Source organism: Trichomycterus rosablanca, chromosome 1 (genome assembly GCF_030014385.1).
Source record: "Trichomycterus rosablanca isolate fTriRos1 chromosome 1, fTriRos1.hap1, whole genome shotgun sequence".
Classification (NCBI taxonomy): domain Eukaryota; kingdom Metazoa; phylum Chordata; class Actinopteri; order Siluriformes; family Trichomycteridae; genus Trichomycterus; species Trichomycterus rosablanca.
This window is the reverse complement of record NC_085988.1, coordinates 59,546,270-59,562,729: the sequence shown is the minus strand read 5'-3', so window position 1 is coordinate 59,562,729 and position 16,460 is coordinate 59,546,270. Positions and strand designations below refer to the sequence as shown.

The following is a 16,460-nucleotide window of genomic DNA, read 5'->3' as shown; positions in this document are numbered from 1 at the left end:
AACTAAACGTCTATAACTAAAAGTCATGTGCTCTTTTGCATACATGAACACGTCAAGCAAACCCAGACCTATTTAAACAGCCTCAAAAAGAAACCAAAAGAAGGTTAGAATGTGGTTTGTTTCCAGGTCCACTTGATTTGTGCATTGTGAAAACAAAGTGGCCTGGGTCCATAACCTCAAGGCTTGCCATAACCAGTACAATACTTAAGGATTAGGCCTTAAATAACTAAAGAAAAGTTAAAAAGTAAAGTAAAGTAAAGGAGGGGAATTTACTGAAACATGGGAAAGTGAATACAAGTTTGTGCTTCAAGAAGAAAAACTGGTATGTCTCTTGTGTTATGAGGCCGTGTCTGTGGTAAAGAAGTACAATATAAATGTAGATATACATTATGAATATACAGTATAAATTTAGAATTTTGACACCAAACACAGAATTTAGCCTCCAAGAAAAACAACAAATTGTCCAAGACTTAAAAGGTAGACTGCAATCACAGCAGGATACGTTACAATCGGCCCTTAGAGGGACACCATAATGCAAACGCCCTCGGTAAAAATGAGTTTGACACCCCTGATATAAAATATGAAGGTTTTTCTTTTGTTTTCAGAAAAATAGATACAAAAGAAGATACAACAGAACAGCACTGCAGAGCTGCATGACAGTAAAGAAAATGAGACAAAACTACATAAATACACAGGACCAAATCAGACCAAATGGAAAATCCACTAAAAAAAAGCAACATAAAAAGAACTTAACAACATGAAAAGTAGCCACAATATTGAACACACTATTCAAAATTTACTGTTATATAGATAAGGTCTAAGTTCTAAATTAGTTGTGGTGTGAACAAAAAGCGGGGCTGAGATCCTATCAGTGCTATCAGTCTTCGTTAAAGTTCACTTACAGTGTAAACACAAAAAGCACTGACGTCATTTGCAGCTGGTTCCTTTTCAGGTTCACTTTAACAGAACTAAGTTTGGTTCATTTACAAAGAAGTATATGTGAAAATACCCTTGGCAAGCACCTTATTGTGTGTAGGTACTTATCTGATTCTATTTAGTTCCTGTCAATTTTTATTGACTATAATCCATAATAACAGATTTATATGCTGTCATGCTGACGTTAGCTTGATGTCATGTATTATAAAAGCATCTATACATGTTATCAGTATGAGTAATTGTCATGCTTAATTTAATAATACCTATATATAGCCTTTAAAATCTACATCACATACAAATAAGCTCTAATGACAATACATACTATGTACTACACTCCTACAATAGAGCATTCCTTTGACATTTTAGAGAAATAACACAAAAACTCTAAAGAACTGTCTGATTAGAGCATACCCATAAATAGGGCCTGTGAACAGTATTGTCACTATAACCACCATATTCAGTTTGGACCCAGGGAGATCCCAGACCATATTTAAGTAACACAAATGTAGCTCACATAACATGCCTATTTCTTAATATTGTTTAATATTAAACACACCTATTTGTTTTTTATGATAAAATGTATAAAACAAATCAGAAAACGTTGGGGCAGTAGGGAAAATGCTACCTTTAAAAGGTGTTTTTAATTTATAAGTCTTATATTTTTTTTTTCCCCTAATCTAGTCGTGTTTACTTACCCTGAATGCGTCCTCTATACTGATTCGACCCTTCGCCGCTGACTGAGGACGCCTCTCAACTGACATACGCCCCCTCCGGCACATACAGTCAGTACAGACTTATACACTTGACGGGCACTGTGTATGGAGGGCCACACCCCCATCAGCATTATTATTATTATTATTCCTCAGCCATGTGCAGGCGCCATCAGTCAGTCAGCAGGGGCCGCAGTCGCACCAGTTAGGAGGACCTATGATCCGACTTTCTTACCCTCTAACCCTGAACAACAGCCAATCGTTGTTCATGCAGCCGACCAGCCCAGTCGGAAAGGCAGAGCTGAGATTCGATACAATGTATTCGAAACCCCTACTCTGGTGCGCTAGCGTACTTTACTGCAGCGCCACCTGAGCGGCTAAGTGTTTCTTATATTGACTTTTGCTTTTATTTTATCGCAGACAGTAATAACAACAGATAGTTCATGTTTTTTTTCTGGTCAACTTATTGTATTTGTTAATACACATCCATTACTGCATTTTAGAAAAATGGTTAGGGCAGGGGAAATTTAGGGCTAGTAATGAGGTAAAAAAAACTAAATAATGATGTGATTTCAAACAGGTGATGTCAACAGGTGACTGTAATCATGATCTGGTACAAAAGCAGCATCTAGTATTTAAGGAGCAAATATTGGCAGAGGATCTACAGTTTTCAACAAATGTGTGAGAAAATGATTAAAATGTTTAAAAACGGTGTTACCTAAAAAAAGATTGGAAGGGATTAGCTTATGTATCCATATACAGTGCATGATATCATTAATCAATTCAAGAAATCTGCAGAAAATGTTATCCAGTTCAGTCTGAAAAAAAAACTTAAAGAGCCTCACAGTGAAGATAAACCGGAGACAAACGCAACAGCGCGCGTGTGTGTGTTTGTGCCTTTAAGAGATGATCTGTTTAGTGTCGCTAAGTGATTCATGAGTCGATTCGTTTTCATGCGAAGCGTAAGTTCTTCTTCTCAGTTATCTCTCCGTGTTTACTGTTATTAATTAAATGTCGTGGTTTTAAATAAACACCAGCTACTACAGAACATTCTGTGTGACTCTTTTACATTAAAAAGCTTAATTTAAAAGCTTAATTAAACTGCTATTACCACAGATCTGTAACCGACCGTCAGACTCGTTCCGTCTAAAAGTTTTCTGATGATCCTAAAAGTTCAGCAGATGATCCTGAACTAACGAATTTGGTAATGAATAAACTTTTGCCTCGGATTGGCTCTGTAATGTTTTCTGTTCTCATCTACATCACAAGTAAGAACCGCTTACGATTTACCAAAGTGAACCAGGAGTTTATATAACGTGCTGATAGAATCGACTCAGATGTGACCGGGTTGAATTATCTTTTTAAAGTAAATATTACAATCAGCAAAATTGCATCATATGTATGATGCACAATGTTAATGATGTTATTTTAGGTCATGAAGAGCTTTCACGGTGGTTTCTGTGTGATTGTTGACGAATTTTGATGTGATGGTTGGTGCTTCGTAGCTCAAAGTCTGGATCGATCCACTGAGCTGTTAACTTAACGTGATCTTTATATATCACACGATCGGATCGGCTACATTTAGGAAATATCGGCCGATTGCCGATAGCATATTTTGATTAAAAATCGGCCGATACCGATTCATAGCCGATCGATCGTCCCATCTCTAATTAAAACCACCTCCTTGTTTCTACACACACTGTCCAGTTTATCAGCTCCACTTAGCATATAGAAGCACTTTGTAGTTCTACAATTACTGACTGTAGTCCATCTGTTTCTCTACATACTTCTTTAGTCTTCTTTCACCCTGGTCTTCAATGGTCAGGACCCCCACAGGACCACCACAGAGTAGGTTTTTTTTGGGTGGTGGGTCATTCTCAGCACTGCAGTGACACAGACATGGTGGTGGTGTGTTAGTGTGTGTTGTTCTGGTATGAGTGGATAAGACACAGAAATGCTGATGGAGTTTTTAAACACCTCACTGTCACTGCTGGACTGAGAATAGTCCACCAACCAAAAATATCCAGCCAACAGCGCCCTGTGGGCAGCGTCCTGTGACCACTGATAAAGGTCTAGAAGATGACCAACTCAAACAGCAGCAATAGATGAGCGATTGTCTCTGACTTTACATCTACAAGGTGGACCAACTAGGTAGAAGTGTCTAATAGAGTGGACAGTGAGTGGACACTGTATTTAAAAACTCCAGCAGAGCTGCTGTGTCTGATCCACTCATACCAGCACAACACACACTAACACACCACCACCATGTCAGTGTCACTGCAGTGCTGAGAATGATCCACTACCTAAATAATACCTGCTCTGTGGTGGTCCTGACCATTGAAGAACAGGGTGAAAGCAGGCTAAAAAGGTACGTAGAGAAACAGCTGGACTACAGTCAGTAATTGTAGAACTACAAAGTGCTTCTATATGGTAAGTGGAGCTGATAAAATGGACAGTGAGTGTAGAAACAAGGTGGTTTTAATGTTATGGCTGATCAGTATATATATATATTATTGATGTATGATGATAATAATAATGTTTAATTACTGTAACAATGACAGGTCATTTCTGACGTCTGAGAGCACTGTTCAGCGGGTTAGTTAGCTTAACGACATAAACACAACTGTTCTGTTACTTTCTCCTTTACCTACCACACACACACCACGCTCTCTCTCAAAATTCAATTCAATGGTCTTTATTGGCATGACTGTTACAGTGGTTACAATATTACCAAATATATTACAATCTCTATCTCTCTCTAACACACACACACACACACACACACACACTTTTTGCTAGCTTCAGGCCCTCTGGCGATAGAAACCCCATTTGTCAATGCAGAAATGTCGGTAACTTACCGTCCACAAGTCAGAAAGTGGAAGCATTTAAGAATGATCGTTCATTTCCTCGATCCCAGTGGCAGTGCTCTTCTGTGCGGCTAAACTAGATCAAAGTGAAAGTGAGCGGTAAAATAAACTCGGGTAAAGTTTCTCTAGTCACCGAACTTCATCTTGGAGATGAGGTCATCGTGGTAAAAATAAAGCGATGGCGTCATTTGAAACCAGTAGCACTGCGAGCGGAAGAGAAGCTTTAAACACACCATCCAAAACGCGATTTTCCTTCTGATCACGACTAAAACGTTTAACCGAAGATCAGTTTCATTATCGCTGCTGGCTGAAGAACCGAACCACTGTACGATCTTACTGCATTAGCGGCTCTAGATCCGGCACTAGCTACCATCTACAGGCCCATTGGCTGTCTCGGGTTTAAAGTCGGGGGCGGGACTTTCTGTGGTAGGGCCGTCACGCATAGTTCATCCTTATAACACATTTACAATACTACAACACTGGATTATTATCAAATAAAAAATAAATATATAATATTAACTTATAATATTAATCAGAATTATTATTATTGATGTTCAAACTTAATTATAATAATACATTATAATAACAAATGAATTATTACATTGTCATAGCTTAAATATTTTTACATTCTATTTCTAATTTCAATACTGTTAAATACTGAGTTGGATTAAATTTAATTTTATATTAATATTATTATTATTATCATTATTATTATTGACGTTCAAACTTAATTATAATAATACATTATAATACCAAATGAATTATTACATTGTCATAGCTTAAAAGATAAAATCATTAAAATCATGTTATTACAAATTCTACATTATAAAATACTAAATTATTTTTACATTTAAATATTTTTACATTCTATTTCTAATTTCTATACTGTTAAATACTGAGTTGGATTAAATGTTATTTTATATTAATATTATTATTATTATCATTAATAATAATAATAATAATAATAATACAGTGGCATTAAGTTTAAAAGGCATTGAGTTTTAGATATTTTTTCCCACAAGGATTTATGGAAAACCTGTTAATGTGTTCCATGGTCCCATGGAACTGCATGTATTTTAGGTATTTTAGGTTGTTTTTGACACTTATACACTGAAAATTGTTACAAATCAATAAAAAATACAATAAATCTTTCTCTTTACCTTTACTTCTTTATTGTTTCCTTATGCTTCTTAATTAGTGGAGAGAACTTATGAGCAGTAATAATTAAGACAGGTTTAGTGTTTCTATGTCGTTCTTTTAATACATGAATTGACATTAAGCTTTTTTTAATGATAAGTGTTTTAGACACTCTCAGAAAAGCTGATTCTCACATTTTCTCAGAACCTCAAGCTATAACGCAAGTTTAAAAGTGAAACAGTGAGGAAAATCCAGATAAACACAGATACATGTGGAGCTTTCAAACTGGACTGTTATTCCATACAAATGCAGATTCGTCTCATATTCGCATTTTGATGACATTTTACCACACTACTCAAGCCGAGCGCTGAACAGTCGCACACAAATTGAGTTTAAGGAAAACGTTGAGTTTAAGGGTACAAGTTTCTTGACGAAGGGCGTTGAGTTTCAAAGATTTTGAGTTTTGGGGACGTGGAGTTACAAGGTACCACTGTAATAATAAAAAATATTTTAGCTAACCTGTTATGTTAATCATTTCTAAAATAAATTACAAAACAAACATTGCAAAGTGTAATGCTAAAAAATAATACCAACAGGTATTGTATATATTTCTTATTATTGATGGTACTCCTGTTTTTCTTCAAAAGCATACTTGAAACTGATGGCTGCTCTTAGTGACCCTAATGCCTAGTTCACACTTCACGATTTTTGTCCTGATTTTTGCTCGCCGACTGGTCGGCGCTAGATTTGCCGGCTCGGGAGCAACTCAGTGTTCGCTCGGCGATCAAAACTCGGCTCTCAATCGCTATGTCTGAACTACTCAACAACTCGATCCGAGCGGCTCGGCGAGCGAGGTATCTAGCATGTCAAATATCTGGATCTGAGTCACACAACTGGCAATGAGTGCTATGTAAAACGGCCAATGAGAACACAAGATACGGTGTGAGGGGAAACGCAGGGGAGAAGTTGTAAAAAGGTGGGACAGAGGCATAATATAGTTTCTGTCAGAATAAATCGACACACACACACAAGTTTTACAGTATTTCTGACCTTATCGTTCTCTACAAAACATAACACCAACGTTGCATTGCAAATATTTATTAACCTCCAACTCACTATAGAACAATCCCTGCTGTTCACATAGCCCAATTCACTCAGATTCATTTATTTTTTGTCCTTGATTTTACGCTGCACATCAGTGCACAAACTTTGATTGCTCGCTACTTGTTGACGTGCATTTCTGTACGTGGTATTATTAAACCCCTCATCACTTTGTGCATTTGTTTTTGTGACAAAACGTAGTTTGGGAGACCAGAGAAGCTTGCCTGCGATTCCAGTTAGTGACAGATCGTGTAGTGTGTGACCCCCTATCGCCGATCAGTCATGTAGTGTGAAAGCCACACCGACTTGAAAGACTCCCGATTACAAAAGATCCAGTCGTGTAGTGTGAACTGTACAGCGACCTGATGACTTGGAAAGTCATGTAGTGTGAACTTGGCATAAGGCATGAGTCTGTCTTAATAAAGAAGTTATTTTGTGATGTCCTTCAATAGATTGATGACCTGCCTAAGGTTACCACCTTATGACCTCAGGACATCATGATATGATAGTGATAAAAATACTTAAAAGTTACATTTTAAAGTAATACTTTGTTGAAGCACCTTTTGATTATATGACAGCATTTAGTATTTTGGGTAGGAGTCTATCAGCATGGCACATCTTGACTTGGCAATCTTTGCCCATTCTTTCCATGCAAAAGTGAGGGCATTCTGGAGGGCATCTCCTGTACACAGCCCTCTTCAGGTCACCCCACAGATTTTTGAGTGAGGCCATTATTTTGTTGTTGTGAAGATGATGTCCTTCAATAGACTGATGACCTGCCTAAGATGTATTACCACCTTAGTGCTCTGGCAAAAGACTTTGGACTAATTATAATCAACAGAATAAAGCGATTATTGAAGATGAATGAATTCATTCATTATAGTCATATAATATAATGTAAAATAATGTTTTTGTGTTAATTTTTGTTTAATTCTATTGTTTGAGAGTATTAACAACTCACTGATTTTGCTATGTTATTTGAATAACTATAAAAATAACAATAACAGTATTATAAACAAATACATTGTGTCAGTATCCCAACATCATTAAACAGGCATTTATTATGTCGTGTTTTGTGGTAAGGTAACACCAGCAAGGTCTACAGTTGTCAATGAAAAGCTTCATTTTATAAAGGTAATGATATTACATCAACTTTCCCATTATTGTTTAATAATTTGGTAACTGAGTATCCTACTTGTTGTAGTTTTGCAAGTGAAATTTTTGCCCATTCTTGCTTACTACAAGACTTCGTCTGCTCAATGTTGTCTTACTCTTATATTCATGATGCAGCAAACATTTTCAATAGAATACAGATCTGGACTGCATACAGGCCAGTCAAGCATGTTCACTCTATGTCTATGAAGCCCAATATACGCATCCATGTCAATGGTACCTTCACACATATAAAAGTCACCCATGCTTTGTGTCAATCTAAGATGAGCTCAGGCCCACAGAACTTGCTAGTGTTTCTGCATGGAATTAATATATGTCTTTCTTTGTGTAATATTCAGGTTGAATTTCTTGATGCTAACTATGTTAACCATTTTCTTAAGTACTCTTGAGCACATGTGGCTATATTTATCATGGTAGGAAGATGGTTTCTCATTCAATGCCATCTGAGGGCTTGAAGGTCACGCACCTTCAGGACTGGTTTTCGGCCTCTTTTTATGGTAAAAGCCCCTTAATTATTTGCACTATTGAGTTTAGAACTTTCTTTGTGACCTGATTGACAGTTATTTCAAGACATTCTCTGGCAAACAAAATGGTGAGTTTGGTCCAGCTTCTCTTGCAAAGCCTGAACATTTGCTGAATCCTCATTTAATACCCAATCATGATACCCTCATCTGTTACCAATTCACCTGCTTATTAGCTTTTTTACGTTATTGCAGGCATCAAACTAAACTTAATTAATTATAAATAGCATAGCCATATAGGAGAATATTTGAATCTTTTTTGAACATTTTAGAATTGCACTTGTGAAAAACAAGTAAGCATATTTGTAAAACTGACACTCATATTTTCTGCATATGTTCAGATGGCATTCAGCCAAACCATATTTAGGTGAATAAATCTGCAGCCATTGATCATCTTTTAAATATAACCACCCTTGTGGATTTCGGCAGAACATTTTACACTAAGTAGCATTATGACAGCGGGAAGGCATCAGAATTAAGTTAATGTGTCAGAAGTTCTCTTTACTAGGTATGTATGATCACTGCTACTAATGGGCAACCGATTGCAGCAGTCGACGTGTCGTCCATATTATTTAACATGTAATGTCTCCTAAACTTAAATTAGCAAAGGGGGGAGGCAGAGTGGCTAAGTGGGTAGCACTGTCGCCTCACAGCAAGAAGGTCCTGAGTCCGATCCCAAGGTGGGGCGGTCCGGGTCCTTTCTGTGTGGAGTTTGCACGTTCTCCCCGTGTCCGTGTGGGTTTACTCCGGGTGCTCTGGTTTCCTTCCACAGTCCAAAGACACTAAATTGTCCATGACTGTGTTTGATATAACCTTGTGAACTGATGAATCTTGATGAACGTTTCTGTCATGAATGTAACCAAAGTGTAAAAACATGACGCTAAAATCCTAATAAACAAACAAACAAACATGAATAAGTAAAGGACCTTCTTCTTTACTTTAGTAAAACTACAAATCCCATAAGCCATCAACACCCAGCGTTCATTGAGTTTTGTAGGCGTTCCTTTCGTCATAAAAACGGCTGAGGGGCGGAAATGCTAAAAACATTGTCGTTGCTGAGGGTTGTATAGAAGTGTTTTATTGCTAAATTTGACTAAAGCGATTTTTATTTACGAAGCGTTTGTTTTCCATTCTTCAAGTTACACGTTGTTTTACAAAGTAGGTTCTGTGTGGAAAAGAAAAGCTACCTGATAGTGTGTTTGTCGGACTGTTTTGGGGATTGGCTAGCTAACTGTTAGCTAGCTGTTTGTTTACCAGAGTCTGGCCATCCAACATGGATGACAGTAAGGTAAGCCAGACAAACTTGGTTTATATAGCCAGACTATGTTACTATAAACCTAGTTCGTAATAGTTAATCTTTGTATGGTCAATGTTTTATTTTTATTATTATTGTGTACTTTTAGATGGTTTAACATGCTAATTCGCTGGCCTACTTGTTAGCTTGTAGTGGCTGGCTTTTCGTTAGCTCTCTAAAATGTACATATGTTATAAATAATTATACAGTTCAAGTCAAAAGTGTACATTTGTTTCACATTTTGGGATGTAAACGATTGCAACAGTTTTTTTCTTTCACTCTGATCAAATGTTTGGAACATAAACAGTGCATGGTTTGTAAGTATGTGGACATCCCATTTGTTTATTCCTTGCTAACAGATTTATTAACTATATAAAATCAATTATATGCAAACAATTTTGCTTGGGAAAACAACTGCTTGGGAAAGAGCCTTTCCTATTCAGAATGAATGTGCCTCTGCACTTAAAATGTCTATAAAGACATGTTTTCATAAATTTGATATAATGGAAGTCCTTAACCCCATGGAAAACCTTTGGGATGAATTTATTTATTATTTATTTATTAGGATTTTAACGTCATGTTTTACACTTTGGTTACATTCATGACAGAAACGGTAGTTACTCATAACAAGATTCATCAGTTCACAAGTTTAATATCAAACACGGTCATGGACAATTTTGTGTCTCCAATTTACCTAACTTTACCCACGTCTTTGGACTGTGGAAGGAAACCGGAGCTCCCGGAGGAAACTCACGCAGACCCGGGCCGCCCAACCTGGGGATCAAACCCAGGACCTTCTTGCTGTGAGGCAACAGTGCTACCCACTGAGCCACCGTGCCGCCCCCTTGGGATGAATTAAAATGTTGATTGTGATTGTGATGGTCATCTTATGCTGTATGGAAATTTGTTTGGGTGGTAAGTGTAATCCAAGAATGAAAAGCCATTAAAACTAGGTCTGTCTTGAATAAGAAGCTGCTGGAACAGGGGTGTTGCTCTTCACTGTCAAGTGAGCTTTACATCATTGTTGCATCCTTACCTGCTTTGGGGTTACTGGGGCGGTACAGTGGCTAAGTGGGTAGCACTGTCGCCTCACAGCAAGAAGGTCCGGGCTTTGATCCCCAGGTGGGGCGGTCCGGGTCCTTTCTGTGTGGAGTGGAGTTTCTGCATGTTCTCCCCGTGTCCGCATGGAGACACTAAATTGTCCACGACTGTGTTCTATATAACCTTGTGCAATGAGTTACTACCGTTCATGTCATGAATGTAACCAAAGTGTATAACATGACGTCAAAATCCTAATAAACAAACAAACTTTGGGGTTTCAAGAAAATGCCCCTGTTTCTACTTTATCTTTGTACATGGGATCAGCATCAAACTTTGGTAAAGTTTTAAGCTGCTGTTTTTGATGTAGGTTTCTTCCTTGTGTGTCAGCCTCTATACTCAAAGTGATGTAGCTTTTATATACTGTTGTTTACCTCATTAATAGTTTTAGGAATTTAACATGCTATACCAGTTTCAATAACACTCGAAATTTTTTTATTTTATATTTTAATTAGAAGTAATTTTTGTAGTAACATAAGATATTGCACTTGGGTTTAGTCAATCTAGCCTTTTATATGGTCATATTTACTAGTAATGAATTAGAATTTCTATACAACAAAATTAACAACCTTGACCCAGCAGTTTTTTTTAATTATTAAAAAACAACACACTAACATTATGAATGCAGTGTGTTTATCCAATGATTTACTCAGAAAACAGACAGATGCAGTTGAAATATGTTACTTACAAGTTTATGTGGTCTGTTGAGTTTTAACTGTTAGGCCATGATCACTCTTTACTTAGTGTTTACATTTTGGTGGAACAACACAACAATGGTGCTGATGGTCTCAATCGTTGGGGTAGGGGTTTACTTGCATTTAAATCCTAATTCCAACAATTAATCTTATGGGTAGTATGTGCAAATTGTAAAACAATATTTAATTGCTTTAACGTTAGTTAGATTTACAGTGCAAGCCACTCTGAGACCACTTGCATTTAGTCTTGTTAACACTGGTTTTTATTGGGACGGCATGGTGGCTCAATGGGTATCACTGTCACCTCACAGCCAGAAGGTCCTGGGTTCGATCCCAGGTGGGACGGTCTGGGTCCTTTCTGTGTAGCGTTTGCATGTTCTCCCCGTGTCTGCGTGGGTTTCCTCCGGGAGCTCTGGTTTCCTTCCACAGTTCAAAGACATGCAGTCAGATGAATTGGAGATTCAAAATTGAACTGATGAATCTTGTGTAATGAATAACTATCGTTTCTGTCATAAATGTAACAACAGTGTGTAAAACATGATGTTAAAATCATAATAAATAAATAAATAACTGGTTTTTATTGCGACATTTGACTTTTTATCTGCCTTTTAATCAGATGGTTGGTGGAAAAGTAAAGAAACCAGGGAAACGGGGTCGAAAACCTGCCAAGATCGACCTGAAGGCCAAGCTAGAACGAAGCAGACAGAGTGCCAGAGAATGTAGGGCCAGAAAGAAACTGCGCTACCAGTACCTGGAGGAGTTGGTGTCCAGCAAGGAGAGAGCCATTTGTGCCCTGAGAGAGGAGCTAGAGATGGTGGGTGTTTTAAATGCATTTTCTCCCCATTTTCCTCCCGATTTAGCGCATCCAATTTGTCCGCTGCTGACAGACTCCAGATTTGCATCCAGGGAAAGCAACGCCGCTGCCCACGCCTTCTTTACACGTGTACAGCCCTCCTCTTCTCGTCCGTGCTTCCTGCACGGGCGTCTCTTCTGCCAATCAGGGTCCTTACACAGCGTATGAAGACCCACCCACCCACATATAGTCCGGTCCCCACCCTGCAGATAAGGTGGCCAATTTGTATCTGCTGCACGCACTGCCAATAATGCCCGCTAGATGGTGCCCAGCCGACCAGAGGCAACAACTACTGTAGTGTGCTAGTGTGCAAGCGGAATATCCCGCTGCGCCACCTGGGCGCCACAAGACCTGTTTTTGATGTTGAGTAATGATCAAACCTCAGCTCTTGGCCAATTTCTGTCTAAAACAAAAGTTGTTAAATCTGTTAAATCCCATCTGCAGTATGGGATGCTGTATAATAAAAAAGTAGCAAACATGCAGTTATGGTTACGTCACTTAATACAGATGCTGCAGAACACATACCATGGCAAGATAGCTAATAACAGTCATCTTAACAAGGGTGGGCATGGTTATTTAAATATGCAAACAGATTGTTAGATTTGTTTGATCAATTTGAATTCTAGATAATGTTTGTTATTCACAGAAGAGGAGGAGTGTCGAAAAACCTTATTAGAGTAAAAGTACTTAGATAATTATTCGAAGTAAGAACCGTGTAAGGTAAAAATAGAGAGACACAAATAGTGTTTAACTTGTTGCACAAACAGTAGTACTTGTGATTTTAAATATAGCCTGAAATGTTTTACATCATGTTTTACATAATTTGTTTTTTTATTGGTTTACCCATGGGTTTGTACCATTTAAACTTTTTGTTCAAGGAAAAGTACAAACTCAATTTCCAGAGAAGCTGGGCCGTTTAAATGCAATACAAAATAGAATTTGTGATTTGTTAATTTTCTTGAGCCTTTATTTAACATGCAAAAGTAGAAAGATAAAGTTTCCAATGTTTTTACTGATTAACATCATTGTATTTTGTTAATATTAACACGTTTAGATTTTGATGCCTGACACATTTCCACAGTCTTTCTGCCCCAGAGGACTGCAAAGAATTGAAGTCTGGCTTTTCTCTTTGTGTAATAAAGTTTCAGGTTGCGTTTCTTAAGGCAGTGGTGGACTTTAAGTTACAAGAAGTTTTCTTGAGCCCATCTGGCTGTATTTATCACAATAGCATTATGGTTGAAAGCTCAAAGGTCACGCACATTCAGCAGTTGTTTCCAGTTTTGCCCTACACAGACTGATATCTCTCCATGTAACCTGAATCTTTTCACAATATTATGTAAGGTAGCTACTGTTCTTTTTGAACTGATTGACATTTATCTTATTAAGTTTTGAACACAGTGGTGAGCCCTGACCTATCATTGCTTGTACAAACTGAGCCTTTGGTGGATCCTCCTTTTATACCCAGTCATGATTTTCTTCCCTGTTACAAATATACCTGCTTATTATGGAATGTTTCACTACATGTACCTTCAATATTCTCCCAACTTTATGCTAATTTTGCCCATCATTTTGCTGATCTCAGCTTTTTTGTAGTGTGTTGCAGGTAAATTCTAGATGTTTATATTTACAAACTACAATAATCAGTTGACATTGTAATTTTTTCTTTGTATTTTGGTCAGTCAGAATTAACAAAAATTCTTCCTTTTACTGCATTTCACAAAATGTTCCATTTTGTTCTGAAAATATATTGTTTGAACTTTTAATAAACTAATTAATCCTAATTGCCATCTTGTTTACAATACACATGTATAGCACTTCTGTAAGTCAATTCTGTAGGGGCTCTTGGGAACACCGTGTGCAAGGCTAATAAATTGGCTGCACTGCTGTAATGGTGCATGTTTCTAATCAATTCATTACTTATTCATGAGTGTCTTATTCATTATTGTCTTGTTTGTACACTGATCAGCCATAACAATAAAACCACCTCCTTGTTTCTACACTCACTGTCCATTTTATCAGCTCCGCTTACCATATAGAAGCACTTTGTAGTTCTACAATTACTGACTGTAGTCCATCTGTTTCTCTGCATGCTTTGTTAGCTCCTTTCATGCTGTTTTTCAATGGTCAGGACCACCACAGATTTGGTATTATTTAGGTCATGGATCATTCTCAGCCCTGCAGTGACACTGACATGGTGGTTATGTGTTCGTGTGTGTTGTGCTGGTATGAGTGGATTAGACACAGCAATGCTGCTGGAGTTTTTAAACACCTCACTGTCACTGCTGGACTGAGAATAGTCCACCTACCAAAAATATATCCAGCCAACAGTGCCCCGTGGGCAGCGTCCTGTGACCACTGATGAAGGTCTAGAAGATGACCAACTCAAACAGCAGCAATAGATGAGCGATCGTCTCTGACTTTACATCTACAAGGTGAAACAACTAGGTAGGAGTGTCTAATAGAGTGGACAGTGAGTGGACACGATATTTAAGAACTCCAGCAGCGCTGCTGTCACTGCAGTGCTGAGTGATCCACCACCTAAATAATACCTGCTCTGTGGTGGTCCTGTGGGGGGGTCCTGACCATTGAAGAACAGGGTGAAAGCAGGCTAAAAAGATATGTAGACAAATAGATGGACTACAGTCAGTAATTGTAGAACTACGAAGTGCTTCTATATGGTAAGTGGAGCTGATAAACTGGACAGTGAGTGTAGAAACAAGGAGGTGGTTTAAATGTTATGGCTGATCAGTGTATATTTTAATACTTTTTGTTTAATAATGTGCATGTTCCCTATGATCCTAATATGTGTTGTTTTTATGTGTGTGATTGAAATGCTTTCATGTTTTTATTAATTGTGTATATGTATTTGGTTTTTCACTTCTTTAGTACAAGCAGTGGTGCATTGCTATGGACCAGGGAAAAATCCCATCAGAAATCAAGGCTTTGTTAACGGGAGATGATCAGAAAGCCCCACAAAGCAGTAGCACCAAGACGCCCAAGAATGGCAAGTACAACTCAACAGGGATCAGCCAGAGTAAATCATCTTAGGCCAAGCTAAACGACTCAGAAGACGTTTTAAGACAACTTGCTCTGGATATCATGGGTGAAATGAATCGGAAATAAATAATCATTGATAGAGCCGGTGCTGGTAGAACCTAATTTATATGAAGGAACAGTGCAGCAGACAGATAGTATCAGCTGCTGTTTTGCTGAAGGAACGCTACAGTATTGTATTTGTAAAGTCTATTATTTAGGCCCATGTTTAGCCAATGACTTTCCATTTACTTTCATCAGATTTAAACAAGGTAGAAAGGTATGCGAATGCATGTAGGTGAAGAAATGAATCGAGGCTGTTACGTTGAATGCTTCCAAATCAATTTACATTAAACATTAAGCTCACAGCATGTGCAATAAATTTCAAATACAATAAACCCTTTAAAGACAGACACAACTAGCCAAATCTTCAGCTTCACTTTAAGCACTTTGCAGGTTTGCATAGCACTGGTTGAAGCTCTTAATGTTTTTCTTTTAGGATTTAAGGGTTAAAGTAATGGTGTGAAATATATTTGAGTATATATTTTTTCCTCACCAGCCACTTACACACATTACATTCTTGAGCTACACAAGCTACACCTACCTCATAGAATGTATTCTTGAGTATACAAATACTAAATGGAGCCCATCTGTTGCTTTGTACAGTTTGTCACCACCTGTACCCCACAGTAAATGGAAAAGGGCCCTTATGGGAACCCGACTGACCAGATGTATGTTTGATTTTATTTGTGTGATGGACCATTCTCAGCACTGCAATAACATTGTGGTGACATATTAGTGTCTGTTGTTCTTGTATTAGTGTATCAGGTGCAGCAGCAGAGTTCTACAATTACTGACTGTAGTCCATCTGTTTCTCTACATACTTTTTTTAGCCTGCTTTCACCTTGTTCTTCAATGGTCAGGACCACCACAGAGTAGGTATTATTTGGGTGGTGGGTCATTCTCTGCACTGCAGTGACTGACATGGTGGTGGTGTGTTAGTGTGTGTTGTGCTGGTATGAGTGGATCAGACACAGCAGCA

At 37.9% G+C, this 16,460-nt stretch overlaps 2 protein-coding genes across 3 annotated transcripts in view; one reads left to right on the top strand and one right to left on the bottom strand.

Moving 5' to 3' along the window:
• dusp16 (dual specificity phosphatase 16) overlaps positions 1-4,850 on the bottom strand; it is a 37,092-nt gene extending 32,242 nt beyond the window's left edge. The window contains exon 1 of the mRNA XM_062994696.1: positions 4,505-4,850. The gene's annotated coding sequence lies outside the window, so the exon portion shown is untranslated. The remainder of the gene's footprint in view (positions 1-4,504) is intronic.
• crebl2 (cAMP responsive element binding protein-like 2) lies at positions 3,926-16,148 on the top strand. 2 transcript variants are annotated; one of them, XM_062994700.1, is made up of 3 exons: positions 3,926-4,014; positions 12,149-12,346; positions 15,272-16,148. In XM_062994700.1, exons 2-3 carry the CDS (start codon positions 12,149-12,151, stop codon positions 15,431-15,433), a joined length of 360 nt encoding a protein of 119 aa, XP_062850770.1. In that variant the 5' UTR covers positions 3,926-4,014; the 3' UTR covers positions 15,434-16,148. The 2 variants fall into 2 exon arrangements, with proteins under 2 accessions (XP_062850770.1, XP_062850769.1); XM_062994699.1 differs by lacking the exon at positions 3,926-4,014 and adding an exon at positions 9,518-9,733.
• Positions 16,149-16,460: the final 312 nt, after the last annotated feature.